Raw genomic sequence first — 27,062 nt, 5'->3', positions numbered from 1 at the left:
CTGTGCCTTACATTTCCGACCCTCGGGCTTAGAAATAAAGATCTGGAGATTTACAGTCACATTTCTGAGAATGCCCCACTTGCTAGGCTAACCAAGGGAAAGCAAAAATCCACTGCAGAGGGCTCTGGTGTCCTCCTCTAGGTTGACAGGAAAGGGAGAAAGGGGTCCCTGGTCAGATTCAGGTTGAGGGAGCTGCAAGGAGCCTGGCTGACAGAAGGGAGCCTAAGCAGTACAGCAGCTCCCTCTCCAAGGAGCCCTCTGTCCTGCTCGTCCCCAACTCCAGGGTCTGCCAGTTGATATATAGTATATCACTCTCCTGATACACTTGGAAGAGAGAACAACACATCTTACGGTCGGAATTGTTTTCTTTTTTTCCTGCTGAATCACTGGACAAGCCACTCTGCTTTATGTAGACAGGACTTCCACCTATCAAGATTTGCAACCCACTGCAGGCCCCTGAAACACCACAAATTTCCTTGAGCGGTAACTGGGACCTGTTTGATTTCTCAGCACTGGCTTTGAACAGAGAGCAGAGTGCTGGGGCGAGCCCCTTGTTGCCTGGATTGTAATTGATTTTAAGGTCTGCCACTGCAGCCCATAAACCAAGCCAAACCAAACACAGCATCCCACTGCAGACATCGGTCCTGGCAAAGCTAGGGCACAGGCAGGGGTGAACCTGAGAAAAGCAGTTTTTCAGGATCCACAGAAACCTTTACATGGGGATAAATATACACGTACAAGGGGGCAGTGCTGTCCCTAGTGCTGCCTCCTCTCCAGAAGGACTGGAATATTGGGGTGGGCTAGGGTCCTGGGTCCCTGGCAGAACACACAGACCCAGACCTGACAGCACTCTCTTACCAGCACACCACAGATCCACACATCACAGGCCGTGTAGACAATACAGGGCCCCCAGTATGTTTGAACACAATGATCCCCTCCGTGTCTTTTGTATCAGGCTGACACCAGTGCCCTCAAAACCTCAGGATGACAAAATGCTTTTCAAGCATTTGGAATAGTACATGAAGTGACTGCCTCTTTTTCTTTGTGGTCCTGGCAACACAGATCCGCTGACCCTGAGAGATGGACAGGATCTTAAAGATCCAACTCTTGAATCCTATACAAGCGTGTTAAAAGCTTCCCTGGAGTAGAGCTTATATTTTCTAACTCTTAGTAGAATGTTTGCTCCTATAAGAGAAACAACATAATTGTCCACTTGTCCTTGAAACACTCACTGAGCACCTATTGAATGCGTTATTGGAAATAACAGAGAAAACACACACTCTTTACTGAAGTCCAGCAGTCAGTGCTGTGCAAGTATAATGAACATCTCAGAAAAGCATGAGACGGAAAGACCTCCCCCAACCCCAGATCCAGAATATGTGCGTTTTCGTTGTATCAGTTTGGATTACAATAAATGAAATATGAACAAGAACCCCTCCCTGGCCATAAGCTGTCAGCACACGAGGTCCAAAGATACTTTATTAGGTGCCACATTCCTTTAACTCACCCCGGGAAGACACATTGACAACTTTTCTAACCATTTGGAAAATCCACAAAGATTTCCCAGGGAAGATATATTAGAATGACCCAGCACACAGCAGACATACACACACATGCTGACACACAGATATACATTTTTACTCGGGGGTGGGAAGGAAAGCCTGAAAATTTAGAAATCTCATTAGTGCCGACCCCATTCATCCTAGGGGACAGGACCATCCGCAGCTAGAGAAGTGTGACAGCTCCCAGGCAAATAGACTCAAGCTGGGCGATAATAAGCCAAATGCTTCTCAGCACAATAATGGCAGGGTCCGCTAGATTCAAAAGTATCAAGGGTAAGGGAGTATTTGTATGGGAACTACACTTCTGGCAAATGAGATTAGACTGTGCTGTGTCTGAGAACAAACACAGTATGTTCACCTTGGGCAAGGTGTGCCTTACTTCTTACATGACCCAGAAACAAAACCGTTTGGAGCTCTCTTTGGGAGGGACAGTGAAAGGAGATGAATTTCCCCAGCCCACCCTCCTCCGTGGAGCCTACAGTCTATCACTACACCCACCTCCGGAGAGCCTTGCTGGGAGCTGGCTGACGCCTGAAGCGGGTACAAGTTGTACAAACTTAAGAAGCAAGCAGGGGGCAAGGAGGAGCTCAAGGGACTGCGTGGGGGAGACGGGTATGGGGCCGGGGTAGCGCAAATGAGAACCTGTGAGACAGACAGACAAGCAGGGAGATGGTGAAACCTGCGCAGCAGGCTGCTGGTGCGGTGGTGAACTGAGCTGACCTAATCTCTTCCCAAGTTCTTCAGAGGCAGCCCTAGGACATTAGCCCCCTGCCTCGACCACCAGTGGCGCACGTGGTTGACTGCAGGAACAGTGATACCTGCCTGTCTGCCCTGGTAGAGACACTCGTCAACCACTGGCACCACCTGGGCACAGGCAGTGAAAATGAAGTCCCCACTCCATCCTGGTCCACTGAAGTGTGCCCTTAGTGGCAGGAAAAGAGGTGCCACACCCCAAAGAGATTAGTCACTGTGCGGGCAGAACAGGCTGGGCCGGGAGTGGGAGTCCTAATCCTTTCTGCTTTCTAGTCATGGGGGAACACTGGATGTCTTAGGGTCTTTTTAAAATGGATTGAGAGGGAGGGTGTTGGATCAGGCAAATGTGCACATGTACTCACTGAGTAGGACCTAGTCCCCACATGCCACCTGTCCCACACATTGTCTCCCCAGTTATGGGTATCACCATCAGAGCCAGTTATATTGTTCACACTGGCTAAGTGAAATAAGTCAGGCTCAGAGAGACAAACACCATATATTTCTTTAGACCTAGAAATTTTTGCTTGAAATTTTCCTGGATGGATAAAGAGAGACAGAAAGAGAGAGAGAGAGAGAGAGGGAGAGAGAGAGAGAGAGAGAGGCTACTGTATTAGGTGCCAGGAGTGGGTCTGCTTGTTATACATTTACCAGGGTGAAGCCTCTTCAGAGTTTCTCTAAATTGATTATGTGTAGTGTATCCCTGAAACTGGATGCTAACATCCTTCCAGCTCACACATTTGATATGTCCCATGTGCTAAATTCTTTAGTACACACATATACTAAATCCTTTACGCAGCTCAAACTTCTCCACCAGGCAAGTAAGGCAGTATGTATCCGTCTCATTTTACACAGAGATAAAGTGAAGTAAAGCCAAGGTATCAAGAACTGACCCCAAAGTGTAACAGGTATCTCCTTCTAAACTGTGCCTATAATTTTGGGGAGATGGAGTAAAGAGAGAATAGTAACCTAAACACATTACTGAGCTTCCTAACCAGCATAGTTACCGGTCCTTCAGATACCCTGAATGCAGCCTAACAAACATCTATGAGCACAAATATATTATTACCAGTCATTACATAGAATGCTGGGGGCATAGATAATTAAGTATAGTATGGATGTTAGGAGCCTGTCGTTAAATCTCCACTTCCTGTCTAAGTTTCAACTAAGTTCTCAACTGCAAGAAAGAGGCAATATCAGCCCCTATCAGATAGGGTCAAGGGCAGATTCATGAAGATAATGATGCATAGTGCTTGGCATAATGACATGTCCGCCAACGCTCAGTGAATATTAACTAAGAAGTCAGCTTCCAGTCATCGAGAAAGACTGACTACAGTGGCAGGATTGAGTGCTGCCCATGGTAACTCCGACCCCAAGCCCTCTGCGCACAGTTGCCTTGGATCCAGGAACTTTGGGGTGAAAGGGACCCAGTAGATCTCCTAAATTACATCATTCCTTGAAAGATGAGGAAAATGAGACCAAGAACTGAATTCATCCCCTAAATTGGAACATACAGAAAATTGCAGAGCTGAGATCACAGGTCTCCCGACTTCTAGTTCCACATTCTAGTATATCACGTGATGATTACAAATAATAATAGTACTAGTTGTAGTTATTGAAGATGAGGATGATAATAATAATAAAGGGGAGACACTCCATTTACAAGCTGTCTCTAAGTATGAGACCTCCCTATGCTTTTCACCATTGGTGCCCCATTTAATAATCACAAGTCAATGAGGCAGCCATTTCTTACTGCTTCCATGTGACAGCTGAAGAATCAAGTACTTTTAGAGGTGAAGAGTCCTGGATGTGGTAATAAAATTCAGTCTTGATCCAGGCCCTTGTTCTGAACAACTACCTTAAATTGTGCCTTGACCAGAAATGGGAAGTCTCTCCTCAAATAATTTCACCGTCGTTAGCTGAAGCCATAGTTAGAGTTTCATTTGCCTTTGGGTAATTAGCCTCCCTCTTTGCTCTGGTCCCCGGTTGTGCTTGGGCATTCTCTTCAGCCTGGATAGCATCTCACTCAGCAAGTCCACTCTGACTGCCCAGGCTAATGAGGGCTCACGGTGAGGCTGCATTGAAATGCTGGGTACTGCAGAGAACAGCCACACAGAGACACACTCCTGCCATCAAGATGACGGCAGAACTGTGGACGCACAGGCCTCCCAAATTGGAGTAAGTCTCTTCAGCTCCTCATGCAAGGACAACATGGTTTGCTTAATGCTGGGTCTATTGCATAAGCAGGGAGCAAAATTCTGTATTAAAATGTGTGTGTGTGTGTCCACTCACGCGCTCATGTGCACGTGCTTATGTGTGGTGCATGGGTGTATAAAGGAGGAAGAAGAAAAACTGTGGACCCGACTGAGAAGCTGGGTGAGAGTGTGTCCAACAGTAAAGAAATAATGAACAAAAAGGACAATGATTTGCCTGTTAAAGCTATAAATTGCGTAAGCTTTTCTATCATACAATGAAATGAACCTAAAGGTTCATAAATAAGAAAATACTGAAAGTGGTTATGGACCAGATTTATAACAAAGGCCTAGGAACTCCCTAAAAATAGAATGGGAAAATGTTCCCAGTAATTCTCATTCAAAAAAAAATTTACAAACCTAGTAAAACAATATCCCAATTATATAAAATATATGATACAGAAGAAGAACAACAAGTTCTGGTTTTCTATAAAACAGGGTATCATAGGTACTTTAATATATTTCTAGGTATTCTACAATCAAGTCATAATATTTTAATGATACTAACATCTATGAATAATAAATGTCTTTCCCCATCTCCAGAGCAGCATCTCCTGGAGCTTGTCCAGTAGAGCTCCTGATGGGATCTGAGGCCCCCAGTAGCAGGGAATATGTCAGGACAGAATGGACCTGCGTTTCCTGGGGTTGTGTAGTTAGCCCTGCTACTCCAAGGCCCCCACTGACTACTGTCTAGATAAGGCCCATGTTACACTCACTGGCCCTTTATGTCCAGCGAACATCCTGCCTCCTCCATAAACCTGTCCCTAACATTCCAAAAGTGCCGTTCTCACTGAATGCTAGTGATAGTCATTCTTATATGGCTGTAATAATTTATAAAATTGTACTGTAAAGTAACTGTATAATAAATGTACTAGAACCCTATACATTTATCAATATCCTATAAATTCTAAATTTATACCATAGACTGCTGTCCTGGGCCTATAACATAGGGTTTGCACAACCTATATATATCATTTAAAAATAAATCAGTAGGTTTCCTAGTAAAGCCCACTTGGGGTATTTTTTTTCAAATAAAAAAGGAAAGGGGAGGAGAAGAAAGGGGAGTGGAGCAAGGGGAAAAAGGAAGGAGGGAGAGAACAAGGGAAGAAAGGAAGGAGCGAAGGAGGGAGAGCAGAGGGAGGGAGGGAGGGAGAGAGGAAGGAAGGAAGGAAGGGAGGGAGGGGGGAAGGGAGGAAGGGAGGGAAGGAGTGAGGGAGGAAAGAAAGGGGGAAATTAGTTCATTTAGGGGCACTGAGCTCATATATAGTCAAAGAAATGAGGAGCTGACACTGACTTCTCTTCAGTCTGTACCTCTCCCTGTCATCTCTCCTGTCTAAGATGAGCAGCCGTTGATCACTTCTACTCATTTCTTTAGGTAGAAAAATATTTCTCTGTATATGCTTGTTTCTGTCAAAGATGAGGAAATGCATGACTAGCCAAATGGTGCTGTGTTTTATGGAAAAAGAAGAGAAATCACACTTCTTTCTGAAGTGAAAATCGTTTCCATGTGTTGAATAGGCGAGTAGAAAATCTGTGTTGCAAAAACACAACTAAAGATGCGATTAGGAGCAGCTATTTGATAACTGTGATGCTGCCCTTGAGCTCATTTCTATTGCCTGCCTAGCCTAAGTTAGTGCAAGTCTGAACAGATGTTGGGGTAAATCTTTTCGCCTGCAATTGTAAGTTTCCTGGGGGACAGAACCTCCTGTTCCAGATGCCATGTACCACAAAAGTTCAGAAGATGCACTGGGGAATCAGACACTGTGTGGAATGCTGGTCCTGCCACATTGCTTGATATGTGACTGCTGGCAAGTTTTTGGACCTTTCTACCCTCAGTTTCCTCATCTATGAAATGGGGGCAGGAACACTTTTATGTTATAGGAATGCCACGATAGTAAAATGAGCTAATGTATGAAAATCTTAACATAGAGACTGGCATGAAATAATGGTTAAATAAATGGTGACTGTAAAATTACTGACTAGGGGATTTCTTTCATATTTTTATATTCCCCACATAGTGCTTCTTTTTAAAAAATATCTGATAAATATTACTTTAACTAAAATCAATCAGCATTGGACTTTCAATCGAAGTATATTTTAGTCACAAGATTTCTGTCTAGTCCAAGGGAACATAGGAGTCAGAGAGGAACTCCAGCAAAATCAAACTTGAAAAGATAAATATAAGACTTCCAGAACTTTCTAAAGCCTGCCTCATCATAATTCAAACCATGCAGAATTATAAATTAACAGCAAAAACAAACAAAACAATTTTGAAACACATATGTAACCTTATAAAGATTTACACAAACTCCATTATGGCAAGTGCAAGGTCGTGAGTTCGGTTCCTGGTACCGGAGAAAAACCCAAAAAAAAAAAAAAAAAAAACAAACTCCATTATGTGGGCCCCCACTAACACAAGGAATCATCCACAAATTGGAAAAGAATCCTGGGGCACAGGGAAAGCTGTGCAAGCAGCCTGAGCTCTGCTGAACAATTAGAGCACCATGAAGAAGCGATCTGGGATTTTCTTCTCCCAATTAAATTGTACTTCATAATGTCATAAAAACTGTTATTCTGGGTTTTTCTGGAGGTTCAAGAGGATTTTTCTTTTATTGTATGCTGATATATACATATATCATCAGCCCCTCCCAAAAGACACTTTAATAAATCTCTGCTGGATTTGTTCTGCAGTTTATTAAATCACAGTCTTCTCTGATCCAGAATCTGAAGGATTCTTTCTGATAGAGTGTGAGATCGGTCATACAGAGAAGGGAGGAGAGGATGTGAGGGAGAACCCCTCCTCCCCTCTCCAGAGCGTGGAAGGGACACTTTGGAGCCAGATGTGCTTTGTGGTACAGCACAGGAGACAGACAAAGTGGCTTTTCTATTTGAAGATCTTTGATGTCTCTGCACACTCTGATAAGAAGTAACTTAAGTCCTTAAAAGCCAATGGTTCTTTCTTGAAGAAATCCGCTCCAGCACTTATGTCTTTTGAATGTTTTCAGAGTTCTGAGCCTGGTGGTGCTAATGACTGGGTGTGTGAACTTGAAGCATCACATGATTTCCCTTCCTTGAGTAACCTTCCATAAAATGGCCTCACTCCTGTCCATTACATAATGAAAAGATTCAGAAACATTATCATTGTGAATCTGAGGATGATTTTTTAGAGCACAGATTTGCATTGTTGGTAGAGCTGTAGAAATCTTTGTTCACTCTCATCACTTGCAGGTGACTTTCCCAACGCTGGGTGACAAAGGTCATGTGACTTGCCCAAATCACACAAGTGTGCAGCAGAGTCCTCCGTAAGCAGTAAGCACTCAGTAACCCCGGCACACTGTCCCTACTGCTGATGTGATTGTTGCTACTGATTCATGTTTCCTTAATTGAACGTGTCTAGTCTAAGAAAACTTTCTAAAAAGTCAAAACCATATTGACGTATATTTTTACTAAGTTTTATAATTTTATATATGATGCACAATTTCAGTCCATCTGCTGGGTAAGTAATATGAAGTAAGTGTGCTCCTTATCAGCTATGGGAAGAGTCTAGTAGAAGCTTGCCCTGCAGGTTCCAGCAAGTCTCTGCCATAAGGAAAAGTATTTCTTTCATAACAGAAAGTCGAAGGCTAGAAAACGCGAAGTACTATGTCTTAGCACAAAATAGCTCCCAGGGTGCTCACAGCATACCAGAGCCTTGCTGGGGAAGGGAGGTGATCTTCCACCAGATTAAGCACTGAAGACCTGTACACTGAAGCCCTGGGACTGAGTCCAGGCCACTGTGACACTGCCTGTGAGCTCCTGGGAAGAGTAATGTCTCAGAAATGCAAAGGGATTCCAGTATAAAGAAAGGAGAAAGTGCCTGAAAGACAAAGCTGAGAAAAATGTAACATGAAAGCAAAAAAAAAAAAAAAACAAACCAAAACAACAATAAAAGCAGATTCTTACTTCATATACTCAGTAGATGGACAGAACCTATGCATCATTAGTGAAATTATAAAATTTAGTAACCATATAAATGAAGGTATTCATGAAACTCTTGAGAAAGTTTTCTTATGCTGCACACACAAAACAATTAAGCTTTAACATACTCAATAAATTTAATTATATTCATAGTAAGATTTTTGTTTATAAAAATGCACCTTAAAAAGACAAGTTATGACTTAAGAGAAGATATTTGCAATACATAAAATGAGCAAAAATAGAATAAGAAGAAGATATAAAATATGCCACATCTCAGGAAAAGAAATACAACTATCTCACTAGAAAAATGGGTAAAATACAAGGATAGATGTAGCGCAGAAGTGAAATAGATGTGGAAAAGCAACATAAGACACTTTCAGCGTCACAGGGGATCAAAAAAAGTACATGCAATGAGTGATGACATAGTTTCAAATCCATTTTATGGGCACAGCTTAAGAAGCAAGGTGATGCCCAGTGTTGAAGAGGATGTAACCTATGGGATGTTTCCTGGATTGCTGGTGGGAATTAAACTGGTACAATCACCTTTGGAAAACAGGTTGGCAATATCTCCTAAAGTTAAATATTCAGATCTGCCTGTGACCAGGCAAATCTATGAGTAATTATATCCCCAAAAGGGACTCTTGAACTTTGACAAGAGCCATGGACAAGAATGATTGTATCAGAAATACTTACAATAGGAAAGAAAACTGAACCTAGTACTTAAAACCTAAATGCTTAAAACTGAAAGCACAAATGAATAAGCTCTGATTTATTCACACAATGGAATTTTCCAGTCATCAGAACAATGAGTTCCAGCAACCTGTGCAATGAATGAATCCGTACTACACGAGATAAAAAGGTAAATCTCTCCCAGTGTGTAAAATAAAACTGAATAAAAAGGAAAAGCAAGAGGACCAAGAAACAGGGAGGCGGGTGAGTGGGAAGAGGATGTAAAAAGAATTAAGATGTGTCATGTACGTGGACCAACTTCCCCCAGTGAATGTAGTCAATATGTACTGCAAACATGTACTAATACAATTTTTTAATTAAAATAAAAAGGAAAGCAGCAGAATGATTAACAAATGATTCAACAAGATGGTTCTCCTATGGGCGGAAAGGTGGAATCTTTTATATAAGTGATTGTTAACTTTCTAGCTTTTTGTTTTGGGTAGCCAGGTCATGGATGCTGAATGTGTCATTCAAAATAAGGAACGGAATATGTACATAAATAAATCCAGCTCTTACGCAGACCAGCAATGAGATGTGTTGAGTGAAGGACAATGGCTACTCCTGTTGGGTATGACTAATGTCCTTTCTTCCTTCCTTTTTTTTTTTTAAAGACATTGCCTTTAAGTAACGATGTATTTTTTGCCAAGGTCCATTGACTGGTATCAGAAAACCCATCAGCAAACTATGCATATAAAGAAAGAAAACATCACTTACCATTCAAGATTTTATTATCCATCAGCACAAAGTCACAGAAATAGAAGAAAGTTAGAAGGGTGGTCAAGTGTCACGATGCAAACTTGCACTCTGTCCTGTAAAAGCCGCTTGTCTCTTCCCAGGCCACCACCTTCCTTTCTCTTCTCAGGCTCCTGGAGCTACATTTCCCTCTAGAAAAGGGTCAGGGCCTGCTGCATCAGAACTCCCTGGATTGCGGGAGTGCTACCCATATCTCCCCAATGCCTTTCCCAGATCTTTGGAAACAGAATCCTTGGTGTAAGAGTCCAAGATTCTACAATTTGAGCAAAGTCCCCAGATGCAGCTAAGCTTTGGAAAAATGTCTGTCTGTCTGTCTGTCTGTCTCTCTCTCTCTGATTAAATATGTCATTTTCACATTGTTATTCCAGGGCTCTATTTTGAACATACTCAACTCTACTGTCCATGGGTTCCCCTAGTAGGGACAGAAGGAAGTGTCCACTAGGATGGAGCAGAAATGCCTGAGCCACTAGCTGGGACTTCCTGCAGATTAGATTCTGGCCTGGGGCTCAAAGGGATGAGAAGTTACCTGCTGGAGTTACCTCCTGGGCTGGGGGAAGAGTGCAGAGGCAGTAGAAGAATTCCAGGCACTGTGTGCCAAGAACAGATTTGTGCAATCTTGTGGGCAGTACAGGAAGAAATGATAGGCCTGCCACAAAGCTGTAGCACATCCTGAGAGGAACAGACTCCATTTCTCTCTATCCTTTCCCTCTAGAACAGTCTTGGTGGCCAAGCCTGACATTGCCGTCCTGTCTCCAGCAGCCTGCTGACACCGCTGCTTGCAGGAGGCAAGCTGTGCTCTGAGAAGCCACAGCAGGAGTCTCCCTGCACTCCCACCTAGTTCCCTGGCAGGAAGCTGGCTGTCCAGCATTTGAACAGGGGTGGTCACTAGAGAATGAAAGAGAACAAAATCCCTCAGAGGGATGGTGAAGCACATCTTCTAACAGGGGGATCGAAGCATCTCCAAACAATAAACACTATTTTTTATCCATTGTAAGAATAAAGCATAGTGTAGAGGAAAAAATTGGTTTGTTGTTCAAATGACTTTATTCAGAATACAGCTCCAACATTTACTATGAGGGAGAGGCAGACGCTCTCATTGAAGTCCCTTCCTTCCCAGAAACCTAACCAGGTAAGTCGGAACCATGACACCTTCCCATCAGCAGACTCTGGGTGGTATGGCAGGTCTCACTTTCAGGCTGAGGGAGAGACTGCCATTTTTCTTCTTCTCTCTCTCTCGTCCCTGCTGCCAGGAGGCCATAAGTGCCATAACTTATGGTACTTTGGGAGGGACATAAGACACATGACCCTTGTCGGACTTTGCATGAGAGAGACACAGTTTGTTAAATCCCAAGAGTTTAAGAGTGATTTGTTATTCCAGCATCTCATAGACCTGAACACTAATGCCATCATGCACTGTATAAGCTTTGCTCTTGCTGGGACAAAAAGAACTTTCTAGGCCTCCATTTCCTCAACTAGAAGATGGGGAGAGAAATACCTATATCATAGGTTATTGTACGAATATAAAATATATTTTCTGGTATATATGGCACTTAATACATAGCATTTAATAAACATAAATTTCTCCTTTTAAGACGCTGTTGATGTTCAGGGTTGTTATAGATGACTTTTAATAAATACGCATTATGTCTTAGCTTCTCTGTTTGTTGTAAGTTATTATATTTTTGTAGCTACAAAAACTGAAGCTGAGAAAAGTTTCTTGTTTAAAGAAGCTAGCTAATAAGTGACCAAACCAGGATCAAAAGCAAGGATGTTCTGAATCAGAAGTCCCTTATTCTGATGCAGATATTCCTATTCGCATTTATCAGACATGAAACCCAAGGCTCAAAAATGTTACTTAAGGAAAATAATAACTGCAAGAGTCATAGGACTTTTCTTTCTTCCAGGCCAGTGCTGCAATGATACAATGACTAGAAACAACAAACCCCTTATAGCACTGGGCACAAGTATTCGCATTTCCTTCCCCCAGGAGTTGTCAGGGCCACTAATTGGGCCAGTTGCTAATTGGAAATGAGGATGCAATGGGGTTGCGGATACTCTGAGCAATAAGGCAAGGAGGGGAAGCCACATCTTGGTAAAGGAAAAACCAGGTGCCTGTGATCTCCACATGGCCTCACAGTTAAGTTCCCAGTGAAAAGATCCACTAGCTTCCAACAGGAAGTAACTGTTGGAGGAGTTTCCAAATCTTTATGCTCCCCTGTCTCCCTCCCCCTCCTCTCTCTCTGTTTTCAAGGTTGAAGAGAAAAGTGAGCAATGTGGATCCTAAAGCAGTTTACACTGAAGCAGATGGTGCATCTGATTAGCATCCAACTAAAAAGACAACATTACTTAGAGATTAGGTTCTCACAGGGACAAATCTGCTCCAAAGGCACAGGAGGTTTGATTTTCTCTCAGGCTCCCCTCAGTGCTGCCTCCCAGCAGATCCAGTCAGCCTTTCTCCCATCAGCACCACGGAGCAAGTCTGGGCTTGTGCTGGATTAGTCTCTCGATTTCTCAGTTTGGGGTACAGCCATTCCAGGGTAGGGGGGTTGTGACTGATGAAGACTCCTTAGTCCGCATGATGCCACTGTGTCTGCACAGGGATTCTATGAGACTATCCTCTGACTGGTCCCCTTACACAGATGAGAGAACTGAGATGTATTAGGATTAAATAATTTCCTCAAGGTCACACATCATGTAGGTGTTGAGGTTCATGGAAGCAAATAAAGCATTATTTGTGTGCTTTAGAAGAGCCCCACGCAGCAAAACATCAGCAGAAGACAGCTGTCAAGTATCCCAAGCTGTAGAACTGTGGGAAGGCCTGGAGCAAGATACACAATGAAGTGACAAACCACAAACATTTCACCCCGGCCTAGCCCTCTCCTTCTAGGCATGCGAAATGCAGACCCTTTGCAAAAGTACTCTAGGGACATGGAATAAAGATGGAAAAAAATCCAAAGCCAGAATGGGATGAACTTAATAGACCAAGGCCCTTTTATTCATTAAGTTCTATATTTCTCCAACTGAGGACAAACTTGTTGCTTCCAGGGACACAAGGACTCCTGGCTTGGGGCCACGAACAACTACCAAACATAAAGAGACTTCTTTACTGTGAGGAATCTGAAGGATGAATATTTGGGTACTGCACAGAGCAGAAGGAAAAATAACTACAACATTAATGATAACAGTTACTTTTAGCATGGGACAGTATGCTGAACATGACATTGTGTAAAATCTTAAAATGTCTCAACCATTTCATTGGCCCACACAACAACTTTTTAAAAGACAGACACTATTATTATTAGTCCCATTTTTCTATCAAGCTTCCTGAGGACCAACAAGGTTAAGAAACTCGTTTATAGTCACACAGCTGAAAAGGGCCTGAACCAGAAATTAAACTGAGGTCTAGTGTGAGCTAAGAACCAGTACCCTTAGCCAGTAAGTCCTTTTCCCTCTCCTCCACAGAATACCCTAAATCGTAAGGGGGTCTCCCCAAATCTGAGAAAGTGCTTAAAAGCCTCTGGCCCCACTGCTTTGCTGTCAATACACATGTTCAAGGTTTTGAGTACAAGTTCATGCCAGAGACAATACTCCAGGCAATTTCCACATCTGGCAGTTAAATGAGTGCAGACTCAAAGCAAATCATGTCCCTGAGGCACAGGACACTTCACAGGGAGAATAACAGAAGGAATTTCATTATGACTCAAACTTAGCCAGAGGAAGCAAACTCACCTTATTTAAGGGTGTAAAAAGAGACACTTACCCAAGAGCAACAGACACCAGGAAGTGCCCATGAATTCAGATTTTATTCATTTGGAACTCAGAAGACTTTACAAAAGGGAAGAGCTCAAGGTTCCCTCTGGGATTATTTTAGTAAGAGAGTTCACTTAGCAAACAAACAGTGGGCAAAGGGTGACATCTGAGCTGTATATGTGAGTTGACTGCTCTCACATGTGAGCCAAGGAGGGAGAGACTCATTATACTTTGTCTCTTCTTGAAAATGGGTCCCTGAAGGGCACTTTGCCTAATTCTAGTCTCTGAATATATCTGAAGGAAAGAATTTGGCTATTCTTTTGTATGACACTAGGACTCGCTTTCTTGTCAATTAATATTAATCACAGGGTTTTACTGAATCTAAAACTCAGACACGCAGCAGGACTGGTAAGCAGCAGCTGTCCAGTCTGCCCTATGATTCTGCAAGCCCTCAGGGACCCCTAGCAGCCCAGGAGATGTGGCTCCAGTAAAGGAATTACGCCTACTTCTGCAAGGTTGGAAATGACCCTACATGGCCAGTCTGGGACTACGCTAGCTTTCCATCTGGCCTCAATGCCAAGCTGGGCCTTGACAATGTCAGCAGCTCTGAACAATGAGAAACAGCCAAGTAGCCCAGATCTCTGCTGTCTGTGCAGCACCGTATGTAGCTAGAGGCGTCCTTGTCATGGCCCTAGGACAGGACTTGATTTGTCTCAGCAGTGACAACACCTGAAATCCTGTGGGGGCCTGGCAGTGTAGGAAGAGGCAGGCATATTTCAGAGCCTTAAGCATAAGGGTGATTCATTTGTCTGTGGAAGTCAGAACTTTAAAAACATAAAACCTTCATTATATGGAACCATACTACTATAAGAAATACAACTATATGTATATCTGCCAGTTCCCCAAGATGAATGTATTTATTATGTATCACAAATATATACTAATAAAAAAGAAAAAATATTTTAAAAAGAAATGAACTAGACTTACCAAGATTAGTCTCCCATCACTTTGTACAAACCACTTTGCACAAACAAACCACCTATGAAGTGCATTGTTCCAGTGTCACACATCTGCCTAAAGTAGCAAGAAACTATATACACGAATACAAAAATCACAGGAAGAATGCTTTTCTTCCCTATTGTGGACTGATCAGGCCCACAACCTCCCAAATGAGTGGTCAGTAAAGGTTTAAATAAAAAAGACAAGTGGTATGATTTTAGGGCTCCAGGAGGATCAAAACTCTTTAGCAGAATTCAAGATTCTCTGGATGCTGAGATAAAGAACTTCTCTGGGTGGCCCATATTTATCTGGTTTTCAAACAAAGGAAGAGAATACAAACATTTCACCCCGACGCTAGAGTTAAGGGTAGGAGAAGTTAAGGGTGGGACGAAGTCCAGGAAACTGAGCAAGACCTTGGGAGTCAGTGCAAAGACTTCTTCAAGTAGTAAATTATGTTAATTAGGAGAAGTATCATATCTCCAGGTTGACACTCACCGAGGAGTGAGATGACTGCAGCTACAGTCTCTATCTAGTTAACTGGGATTGAAGCCAGGTGTGTCCTCAGTTGTGGCCTTATTTTGTCCTTTGAGGTATCATACCTTACAGGCCACTACAGGCCTCAGCTGGGACCAGTAACTCACAGAGGTTCACTTACTCTAAGTCCATTGCCCATCTCCAGACAATGGACTTAGAATAAGTGAACCTCTGTGAGCCTAGGCCTGACACAGGCTCACAGGTAAACATAAAAAGCTAATTGATTAATTTTAAATCCTGCTCAGTGCCCCTTTGTAGTGGTCTCCATCACTTCCCCATGTCTCTCTCCTACCCTTAACTCTAGCGATAGGATTTAGACAGCAATTTTGGATGCACCAAGTTCACCAGGCATTAGAAAAAGACATCTTTACAGTGAAGTCGTTCCTGAATATTTCTTTGATTACTAGGCAATTTGCATAAATATTCAGGCTTCACTCACTGAATAAATTCCAGTTGGGTGATGGTTGATCCTCTGAATTCTAAGACTTCTCACTTCTTGCATAATTTGGTTCTCATATTATTGTTGACATCAGTGGACAGAAGAATTTAAAATTGGAAAGAGTTGATCTTAGTGCATAGAAAACAGTGGTGATCTCCAAAGTTATTGTTTTCACCCTCAGAAAAGAGTGAAGAAATGCAGTTTTGGAATATGTAATGCATTTTCATGGAGCAAAATGCAAGATACGGGAATGCAAATGTTACATAAATGAGGTGAAGGATGGATATGAGCTTCTAAATCTTTCCTGATCATATGTGGAGGAGCTTTGGACATCAAATTCACCAACATCAAAAATAAGAAACTTCCAGTCTCTTGATAGTGGGGAACTCATCAGAGCACTCCATGGTTACTAGTTTGGAAGGAGCAAAATCTCTGACCACAACTATTTTCAAATCCTGCCATTCCTTAATCTCTAAGAGCTACTATAACATTAAAAAATGCAAAGTACAGAACAGTGACATGATATGCTATCATCTGAGTAGTAATAGTAAAAGGCCAAGGGAGAATATATAGTATATATGTATTTTAGTATATATGCTGCTGAAGAGAGTACAGCATATAAATATTTGAAGTATCTCTAGAAATAGTAGTTGCTTCTGGAGAAGGGACTAGAGTGGCCATACACAGGGCATAAAGGAACCCTTTTACATGCCACCCTTTTGTGCATTTTGACCAGGTAAATTCATTATGAAGTAAATTCATTACATTTTTCTAAAAACTAAAAAGAAAATCCTTCCTACTTCTTATACATACTTGAAATTTCCAGAATATCTCACTTAAAGATTCATTCATTAAACGTAACTTCACCAGTTTCCTTCAAGGTCAAGGCAGCAATAATAAACCATATAGGAAAAAAAAAAAAAAACTACTTACATTGAAAAGACCTAAAGCATAGAATTCCAAACTTACTATACACTGCATTAAACTGATCCAGAAAAACAAACGATGCAATCTAAACTTAAAATCTCAACTTAGATTCTGATATCTAAGCAGCCACTTCCTGCTTTTCAATTATGTAGACCAAGTGAGCTGTTAAAAAAGAGATGTCCTAGTGCCCAGAGAGCTTGCTTTTTCTTGCCAGGTTCCCAAAGAGGCCCCACTCAGCACAGCGGCTTTACACTCACCTTGCTTTTTAAAGAGGTTGCTCTGGACGATCTCATTCATGGACTGTACTTTCTGCTTCTGCAGTTTCACGGGCGGGATGCAGGTATAGAACTCATACAAGAGTTGGCTGAGGGCAGGAACAAAAGGAGTTGGCAGAGCAAGTTAGATCCATGTTTGCTGACAACACTTACATCCGTCCCTGCACTGATAGCTCTTGGAGGGACAGAAACAACCTCAGTCTCGCTCTCTTGGACCCCCACTTCCTGGCAGAGCATCAAGAACATAGCAAGCCTTTAGTAAATATAAATAAGCTTTGTTGGTTTTGAATAATAACATTGACTTAAATTGATAGCATTAAAGAACTGCAAAAATCTGAGGAAAGCCATCAATAACCCTGAGTGCACCAGGCATGTGCTTTACACTGACACGCGCTATGCCGTTTAACCCTCCTAACCCCATGAGGTCGATAGGATGTTTATCTTACTTTTACAAATGGGAAAACTAAAGGTTAGAAAGGTTAACTAATATTCCCGAGGTTATACCACTAGGGAGTCAAAGAACCAAGCAGATAAAGCCAGATTTTGAATTCATCACCACATCATTTTATTTACAAATGCTTTATGCTTCAGAATGTTTTACGATAAGCTTTAAGATCAAAAAAGGTCCTTAATTTAAAAAAAATAAAGCTATGAAAAGTTAAGGGTTAGAACCAGTTGAGATACCAAAAAGGAAACTGCTCTTACCAAAAAGGAGACTGCTCTTCTCAAATAGAGGGAAGACAAAAATATCACAAAACAATTATAGTCCTCGTCAGCTTTCCAAAATAAACTCATTATATTCATTCATTCTTTCAAGTACTGATTAAGCATCTACTTAGTGTGTGACTAGCAATGTGAAGAGAAATAGTTGATATGACAGGAACAGACCTTGTCCCAGTTGGCATGGGACTTACATTCTAGTGGAGATAGACAGATGACACAGAAACAAACAGATCAGTACAATGCAATAGATGGTCTGAAGGAAATAAAATGGAAATGGTGCCAGAAAATAATGGCCCAGGGTTGGGGGAGGAATTTCATTTCTTTCCAATATTGAGAGGTACCTTTTGTGAAGAGGTAAACTTTAGCCTGATCCCTAAAGGATGAAAAGAAGGCAGTAAACATCTTATATAAAGACAAAAAATCTGTGAAAAAAAACTTGTGATATCTAAATGTGGACTAAGATTTAAAAAACTGTCCTGATGATAATTTCTCAGCTCAATAAACGTGTAGAATGTGAACTTTAGGGGAACTGGGTAAAAAGCACATGGAAACTTTATACCACGTTTGCAAGTCTTTTCTAAACATAAGAGTATTTAAATGTAAAATCTTTAAAAAGTCTTCTAATATGTTATCTAGGAACTTAAGTGAATTTAAGAAAAAAAGGAAGGTACTATATATTGGACTCAAATGTTCCTATTCCAGCACCTTGGCCACACTGAAATTATGTGCTCACACATGAGATAAATGAAATTAAAAGGCAGAAAGAAAAACAGAGTCCAACTCTGTTATCTCTTTAAGTGCCCTTAGGATGTTCTCCATCTGCAACTATAGGGTTTACCAGCCAAAGACCGGAACCCCAAATAACCTTCAAGCCTAGGTGAAATAGAGACATTTGTCCCAGAGATCAATTTCTGAATCTACAGGTTTACAATCTGTATTTCCAAAGAGGGATGCATATTACACAGTGGTTTTCACCACAATCTGGCACAACAAAAGGTAAAAATCACACACTGGGACCCCCGAATGAGGCCCCTACCATGTGTCCTCCCAGCCGCCGCACCGAGTGTGCATCTGAAACTCTCCACAAGAGCACTATTTTACTTTGAGTCCCTGGCTCGACAGCAGCCAGGGAAAGTAAGCTCTCACCTGAGCAACTTCGCATCAAAGACCATTTCCACATCGTGGAGGACAGATGGGATGTATTTCAAAGCCGCCACCTAGGTGGAACATGAAATAAACATGAGTGATGCTCACATCTGACAGCTGCGCTGGTGAGGAGGACACTTTGTGACACAGCACAGATCAGAAGAGAATGACCCTGCATCCCAGACACTGCTATAATGACACCGGACTCTGTGGGAAGACAGAAACATAGGCATGTACTTCTTTGTATATAAAAGAGAAATCACAACTTCTATCTTCTAGAAGGCAGTAACGTATTACAGAGTGATCATGGACTCTGCAGAGATAGAGGCTGCCGGTCAATTGCTATTCCACACCTTCTTAGTCACGTGGCTTTGGACAAACCACTTAACTGCTCTGATGTCTCAATTTTCCTATTTTGCAGGATTATAAGGATTAAAAATAATGAGTCACCCAGTAAAGCACCAGGAATATTTTGGGTGCTCAATAAATGGTAATTCCTGTTATTACTGGAAGATGGTGTATACTTGGATTGCTGGTGACAAGGATGATTTGTATTAAATTATTTATATTTTCTCTCCATAGCCAAAAGTAGTGGGCATGTGAACAATAGTGGACGTGTTTCAGCCCACCAGTTGGGCTAAGCATCGTGATAGGTTGTTTCCTTTCTTCAAGATAATGATGCGCCCACAGGTAGAAGCCACACTGACCACGGCATGGCAACACCATTTGCTAAGCAGCAGGGGAAACAATAATTTCAGCAGGAGTTAGAAGTTACATAGAGAGAAAATAATGTCTAAGAATCTAATGGAAGTATTATTTTTAAATGCTTTTTATTTTTCCCTGTGTTCCAGATATTCTGTTTCCAACATATATCATCTTCAACAATCAGATCAAGGAGTAAAGTTACTTTCTTAAAATGTTAATGATATGTGCTCACTTCAGCAGTACATATATTAAAACTGTTAATGCTAGTAATATGTAAATAAACATTTGCTTCAATGATTATGACTATTCTTTGAGAATGTACAATGGGGTAAATACTGTGCTGAATACTGTTAATATATTATCTTCTTAATTATAGTCCTGCAAAGGAAATATTATTTTCATGGAGAAGGAACCTCAGTCACATTAAGATTCAATAACAACCCCAAAGTCACAAAATTAGCAAGAACACAAATCTAGCCGGGGTGCTCCGAGAGCCGCTCCTTACAATCCTTCAACTGAACGAACACTTCACTCACATGACAACTTTCTCTCTCTGCCTACACCGTCATCTGCTGTTTATGATTTCAAATGTCATTACTATATGTTTGACATAAAAATCACACAAGATAAGGTATTAGGGTGAAAACCGTCTCTGGCATCCCATATCTTTGTCACCGCCCCATCTCTCTGCTCCAGAAGTGATCACTGTTAACATTGTGGTAATTTTCTTTCCAGATAACTTTAAACATATGTCCACATCAACATGTGTGTGCATGTAATGTGTGTGCATCGATGTGCCTGTGTGTACACATAAAGACAAAGTACTTCAGCTTTTTTTTGCAGTTAATGAGGTCCTACAAGGTGCTTGCCATGCCAGTTCATGGGATACATTCATTTCATTTCCAGCCATGACTCAGCAGCACCCAAATGGGTATGATAGACCTCTTTCAACCATCCCCTGCTCATACACTGCATTCTGTCTTCAATATTTTTTAATTATGGTGATACTGGGAATTGAACTACATCCTTAGCACATTTTTAAAATTTTTTAAAATTTTGAGGCAGGGTTTCACTAAGTCTACAACCTGCCCAGGCTAGGCTCTAACTTGAGATTCTGCCCCAGCTTCCTATGGTGCTGGGGATTACAGACATACGCCACCAGGCCTGCCAGTATTTCTTAATTATAAAGCAGGTGGTATTAAGATATTTAACATACATATATTTGTATAGGATCCCTGCAGGATCAAAATATGTCTAAATACACATTTTAATAGGTCTTGTCAAATTACCTTAAAAGAAGCAAGAACCAATTTCTTTTTACTCACTCTCCTTTTCACTGAAAGCTTGCTAAGACTGTATGTACAAACTTTTTAAATTTTTGTTAATCTGAAGAATAATTTATAACTGTAATTTATAACTCTTAAGTTGCTAATGCAATTGGGCATCTTTTCTATATTTATTGAATATCTATATTTATAAAATTGCTTGTCCATATTCTCTTTCCATAGGTGATTTTTTTCCCTACTGGTTTGTGGAAATCCCTGTGCACGATTAATTTTAACCCTTTGCAATAGCACATTTTGCAAGAATATTCTTTCTCTTTTTATATTGTTTGTTTTCTTATCTTTTAGCTTTATTTATCATATCTTTCACTGCACGGAAAGATTTTAATTTGCATGTTGTCAAAGTTGTCAGACATCATCTTTATAATTACTGGATTCTGTGTCTAAAAATCTGTTCTTTATTCTTGCAAATCTAAGTGACAAGAGAAAACAAGCCAGTATTGCTAACACTTATTCTCTACTGGATACTCTTGATCCATCCGATGGTGTATGGGAAAAGGGGGTAACAATCAGATAATTTCAGGAAATATTGATTTAAGCACAGATAAACTAGTGGCAGTTTTTGTTTTGTTTTGTAACTACAGAATTTTTTGCGATTTTAATATGCTATGATACATTATGACATTGCTGCAGGCAGTAACAGTATACAGTACATTCTAACCTACTTGGTCAGTGGCCATTTTTATCAGGAAATGCCAAGCAGATGCAGCAAAATCAGATACCTGCAGGATTGGGTAAATAAGAGAAAGGAGTGGTGTGGGATGAGCATAGGTCAGTTGAAAGTGATGAGTTGTATGGAAGCCACACTCTTTTTAAAGAATGAGTCATCCTTGTTCAATTGTTCTAATGCTGTTTTGGCAAAATCAAACACATATGTAGGCTGCATTCTTCCAACCTCTCAAGTCCAAAGAGACCAACACATGGAGGCCCATGCATGACTTGAGAAAGGGTAGTCCAAACACTTCTAGCAAACTGTTCCTTTGTTTGTTCGTAGGCCAAAGAACATAGGATCTTCAAAGACCTAGGTGTGGATTCTGGCTCTCCAACTGGCCCTGGTAGGAGCTAAGACCCATTTTTCTCCCTCTAATCCTCAGTGTCCTCAGTGTCCTTGAGAATATGTAAAATAAAGCATATCTGGACCCATTATAACGCCTAGCATGCACTAGGCTCTCCCAAATCTCTCCATATCATATCTCTCCAGCACCTGCCTTCACTCTCTAATACCCAAAGAATAATATGACCTCTCTAGTCAGGTGTGGGGGCACATGCCTGTAATCCCAGTATCGGGAGGCTGAGGCAGGAGGATCTCTGTGAGTTTGAGTTCAGCCTGAGCTACATAGTGAGTTCAAGACCTCACTGATCTACAGAGAGACCCTGTTTCAAAAAGAAAAAAAGAGTGACTTCTCATAATTAAGAGCAAAGTAAGAAAATGAAGACAGAAAGAAGCTCCTCAGCCAGTAGAGAACACCAGGATTTCAGCATCTGCTAAAGGCTGCCAGCTTTCAAGAGCTGCAAGTCTATCATCCTCAGGCTGTGGCATGATGCAGTAGTATCACAGTCACCAGGAGTCTCCATAGATGCCCACACCTACACACATCAGTGATTAGCCACGAGGAGCTTGGCAGGTTATAAGTGCTGCTGCAGAAGGAGCCAATCTTTCCAGCTTCCTGGGCTGGGCTGGGAATAAAGTCAAATAAACTGAGGAGCTGTCACCTGAGACTCAGAGAGTGTTATCAACACAACAGGAGAGTATTAAACTTTCATCCGGCCCAGTTGGGCCCACAGAGAAGTGGCAGGCCTGTGGTTTCCTTTGCAGGTGAGGACAGCCTATCTCTGACTTTGAGAATTTGCCAAGACTGTTGTCACAGCTAGCGCTGGCCCCGCGGCTTCTATCTGTGCTCTTCCCCTGACACAGCTGAGCGGGTGACAGCAAGTGTCATCACCAAGCGCTCCCAGAAGAGAGGGGCTCAATCATCTGCCTTACTGGAGGCCCTGTGGGTAATACGTTTTGAGGCCTGGAAAGTAGAAACAGATGGGTTTTCTAGACCTGTTAGCCTCCCGGGAACTGTGTAGCTCTCCTGTTTCTGTTACTATTACTATCATTAGTGTTAGTACTATACATAAAATAATATTGTAGCATTATTACTTTTATGCCACAGTATATATTCCTGTGTGGTATATAATACATAAAACATATGTGCATACATATAAGTACACACGTAGATATGATACATATATGCATATATAGTGGAATTATAAATTGTAGGGTTTAAAATAAGAACCATCATTGAAACTGTATATATGCCAAACACTTAACATGCATGATCTTGTTCAATTCTTGTGACTACTATGAGTAGATATTGTTGAACCAATTTTAGCAATGAGAAAATAACACCAGAGAAGTTGAATAATTTGCCAGAAGCTATGTTGCTCATAAGCTACAGAGCAAGGGAGGGTTCCCGAGCGCCCAGCTGGCTGCTAACCAGCGTGCTCTACTGGTGCTTATCACACTTTGGGAAAGGTACTTCTTGATAAGTGGGGGTTTCAATAGTGGACAGCAGGCTAGTTTATTCAATAACAGATACACAGCCTCCCTATACCCCATAGCTTTTTGAAAAGAAAGTAGTGTTCTTGTAATGCCTTAGTTTAGCACTCTCCATATCACATATATTAGGGGCTTCAAGAATGACCATCATAAAAATGCTTGCTAGCTTATAAGGGTAACTATGTGGCATCAAGTGAATTTCCTAAATTAATCATCAATACACAACTGTCTGGAAGGACAAATGCAGCCCTCAAAAAGTAAGCCAGATCCAGACCTAGTGAGATAATGATTTGACTGGCTCAGAGAGAAATCAAGGGAGGATACTGGCAATCTCTGCTATTCAGATGTACTTCACTCAAAAGTGGTTATCTTGGGCTCTGTACGAATAGTAAAAGTTTACAAGCAATAGCAGAAATCAAAACTAAATAGTGGGACTACCCCAAAACTTGAAGGGGACTTTTCTGTTAAGATTTTCAGCCTCCCCCCACCCATGCACATACACAGACACACACACACACACACACACACACAGCCACGCCCAGACACACACAGCAAGAGAGACCAGCAGCGGTGCCAACAAACTTCTTGCCAAAAAGAACATGTTTTGAACTGATACACAGGTATATAAGAAAACTGGACATCTTCTTTACATAAGACCTTCAAGCATTCAAAACAGACATTATTCCCAGCCCACTAATTTTCAATCTTTTCATTTTAGCCAAGAGATGGTCAAGGTCCATAGAAACTAGACCCACAACGTCTCAGAAATTCACCACAATATGACCACAAGAAGGCAGCTTCCTCAGTTAGACAGACTGAGCTGTGCCTGAGGAAAATAGACACAAGTTTCTCAGCAGGTCCACTCCTTGTTGTATCCCTTGGATGTGAAGCCAGATTGTGTGAGGCCAGAGTTTTGGGTCCTAACCCCCACCAGTAACCTCTACCAACATTTCAGTAAATGATAGTGCAGGTTCTCTTTCAGAGAATGACAAGGGAAGTGAGATCTGCGGGTTCTGGTGTACGTGTTTGTTCATGAGTTCTGCTACTCAGCGCTATATAGGAAATGAGGTTCAGCAGGACAAAGTAGAAGTTGTGTTTAAAACACCTGGTTGGTGACAGGAAGTCTACACACACCTTCATCAACACAACCCTAGGAAAAGCAATTCTCTGTGCTACAGTTTCCTCATCAAAAAAATGGATAGGTCTTTCATCAGGAAAATAAGGTCACGGTTACCTAAGCATACAAGATTGACATGAATATCACATGAAAAGTGGGAGCGATTAGTATCACTAGAGCTTCCTCAGTTGGACAGAATTTTATCCTGTCATTGCCTCCATCATTCCCAAATGGTACCCATAAGTATGGAGTATACAGAATGAGCCAAGATTAAAGAATCACTTAAAAGGCTGGGGTAAAATTCTAGTTCTTTTGTTAATATTGAGTCTCAAACCCTTACCCCTGGGGTTCAGCCATACTTTGTGGGCACTTCAAGAATAGGTCATGTTTTCTTTTTAGTTCAAATGAGCCTTTTCCATCAATTAACAGAAAAAGAAGGGGGAGAGAAGAGGTATTCTAAGTAGCTAGACCAAGTACCTGCCTGTCTTTACTGTTTAGCTCTGATCCACCTGCCGTTTGGCCAGAAGACTTTGGTCTTTACTGAAATGACACTATTGTTCAACACTAACTAAGGGAATGAATCAGGGACTTACACAGCCTCAATTCAAATCCAAAATGTGCTACTGTTTTAGTTGTAGTTAAGTTCCTCAAGCCTCTAAGCCTTTTCTCTTCCCTCATCTGAAAAGCAGAGATAAAAAGAGTATTTGCTTTATAAGGTTGTTGTTATAAAGATCAACTGAGCAAAGAATATATGTGAGGCTTTTAGCTCAACAGCTTGACGTATAAGAAATGATACAAGCATTTAGAAAGGTAGAAGCTAGTATTCACCCTTTCATTCATTCAGTCAATAAATATTTATTTTCCCACTTACTGGTCACCATTGCTCCTGATGTTGGAGATATAAAAGAGCCCTTGACCTCCTCAATGCTCTAGTGGCTTTTTCAGCATGAGTGGCAGAGTAGTGGAGAATATATATCATTCAGTATATCTGCTCATTTAATTTTACTTGTGCTATCACATTATCACAGAGCTTTAGAGGAATGGCCTGCGTGATGCCACCATTTGTCCTGTGCTCACATTTGAGCTACATCCAGTTTAGCACATTTGTTTGCTGGCCCCCTCAACCTGACATTGGTTTTATCAACAATGCTTATTGATCTGGTACAGACAGTGATTTCTGAGCGTGTGACCCACTGTTAAAAACACAGGGAAACCACTGGCCTGAGTCACTTCTGTTGCAGAGAGGATAATGACTTTGAAGTCAGGAAACTGGGATGGATTCAAACTGTAGCTCCACCACTATGGATAGATGTGATTTGGGATGAATTATTCAAGCTTATAACTGCCTGAAGACACTGAGGAGAGTGGTGTTTTGCAGAGCTCTATCAGAATTTAAAACCCTGTTGCCCAGCTCCATTGTTGGCACATAGTGGGTACTTGAGCAATGGAAGGTGTCTTTATTGATCTTTCTACCCTCTTTGAATTGTTGTTTTAAATTCTCCATGTTTTCTCTTATGTGGGAAACCCAAATTGTAAATAAAGAGCAAAATAAAAGATGGATCATAGGAAGTAGGAAGATAGATCTTTCTCCAGTGGGAAGGGGGTCAAGAGATGGAGGGAAGGGAGATACAGGAAAGGAAGAGGGATGGAAAAAAGAATTAATATATGTTATGTACCTGTACCAACTCCCCACAAGGAACCAAACATTATGTACTCATAAAAAAACAAATTCCCCACACCAACTCCGAACAACAAGGAAAATCACAAAAAGCACTTTACAAAGGCCAGATGAGCCTTGGGAATGGGAAATAACTTGCTTAGGTCCCATAACTTGCAATAGACAAAGCTGAGATTTGAACTAGATCTGCTCTACTCAGAACTAAAGTGAACATGAATAAGAATTTTCACTGTAAGCCTCTATCTAGCTGGAATTGTTCAAGCTTGAAGTGGGGATGTCCATCAGGGAATTCTTACTGTCTATTCCCACCAACATCTATGCCAGGCATGACTAGTAGATCGCAGCACTCTTCTTCACTGTGCTCCCTGCAGTCTCAGAAACAAATCTCCAGTCACCTTGAGCTATGTAACTTGGTGAAACTTTGTCACACACATTTTTTAATACATTAATTCTTGTGGATTTATTCTTATTGAAGTGTGTGCCTATGTTTCTTGATCTAAATGAATAACTGGATATCCTAACACAAGCCTCATGTGACAAGGTTAAGAATACAAATTCCTCTTCTGGCTTCAATTCTACTAAAACACCCCCAAATCTTCTGTCTTGTGATAAGGTAAAGGGGGCCAAAGTATAAGTGACTAAAAGTTATTTCAACTAAATTACATAACAGACACCTGTACTTCATGCTTTATGCATATTGCTTCCTTTAATCTTCTCAAGACTCCTCTAAATTCAACACAAGTCTCCACTCTTTACAAAAGCACCAAGGCCTAGAAAATGGAAATCATGTGCCCAAGGTTACATGTCCATGTATAGGTGCCCGTCGGGCCACACAAGTCTCAGTCTCAAAAGCCAAAGCTCTCACTCTTGTAGCAAAT

At 41.3% G+C, this 27,062-nt stretch overlaps 1 protein-coding gene across 2 annotated transcripts in view; it reads right to left on the bottom strand.

The window, feature by feature from the left end:
* The window catches only part of Dock2 (dedicator of cytokinesis 2), a 429,458-nt gene that overhangs the window by 284,395 nt on the left and 118,001 nt on the right, over positions 1-27,062 (bottom strand). For both annotated transcript variants that reach the window (XM_005376310.2, XM_013509168.1), the window contains 2 exons: positions 18,797-18,867; positions 16,910-17,016 (listed from right to left, as the gene is read on the bottom strand). In XM_005376310.2, coding sequence (XP_005376367.1) covers positions 16,910-17,016; positions 18,797-18,867 — 178 coding nt within the window. The remainder of the gene's footprint in view (positions 1-16,909; positions 17,017-18,796; positions 18,868-27,062) is intronic.

This window comes from Chinchilla lanigera, unplaced genomic scaffold (assembly GCF_000276665.1).
Source record: "Chinchilla lanigera isolate Chin_1 unplaced genomic scaffold, ChiLan1.0 scaffold00007, whole genome shotgun sequence".
Lineage (NCBI taxonomy): Eukaryota > Metazoa > Chordata > Mammalia > Rodentia > Chinchillidae > Chinchilla > Chinchilla lanigera.
This window is presented reverse-complemented; position numbering and strand designations above follow the sequence as displayed.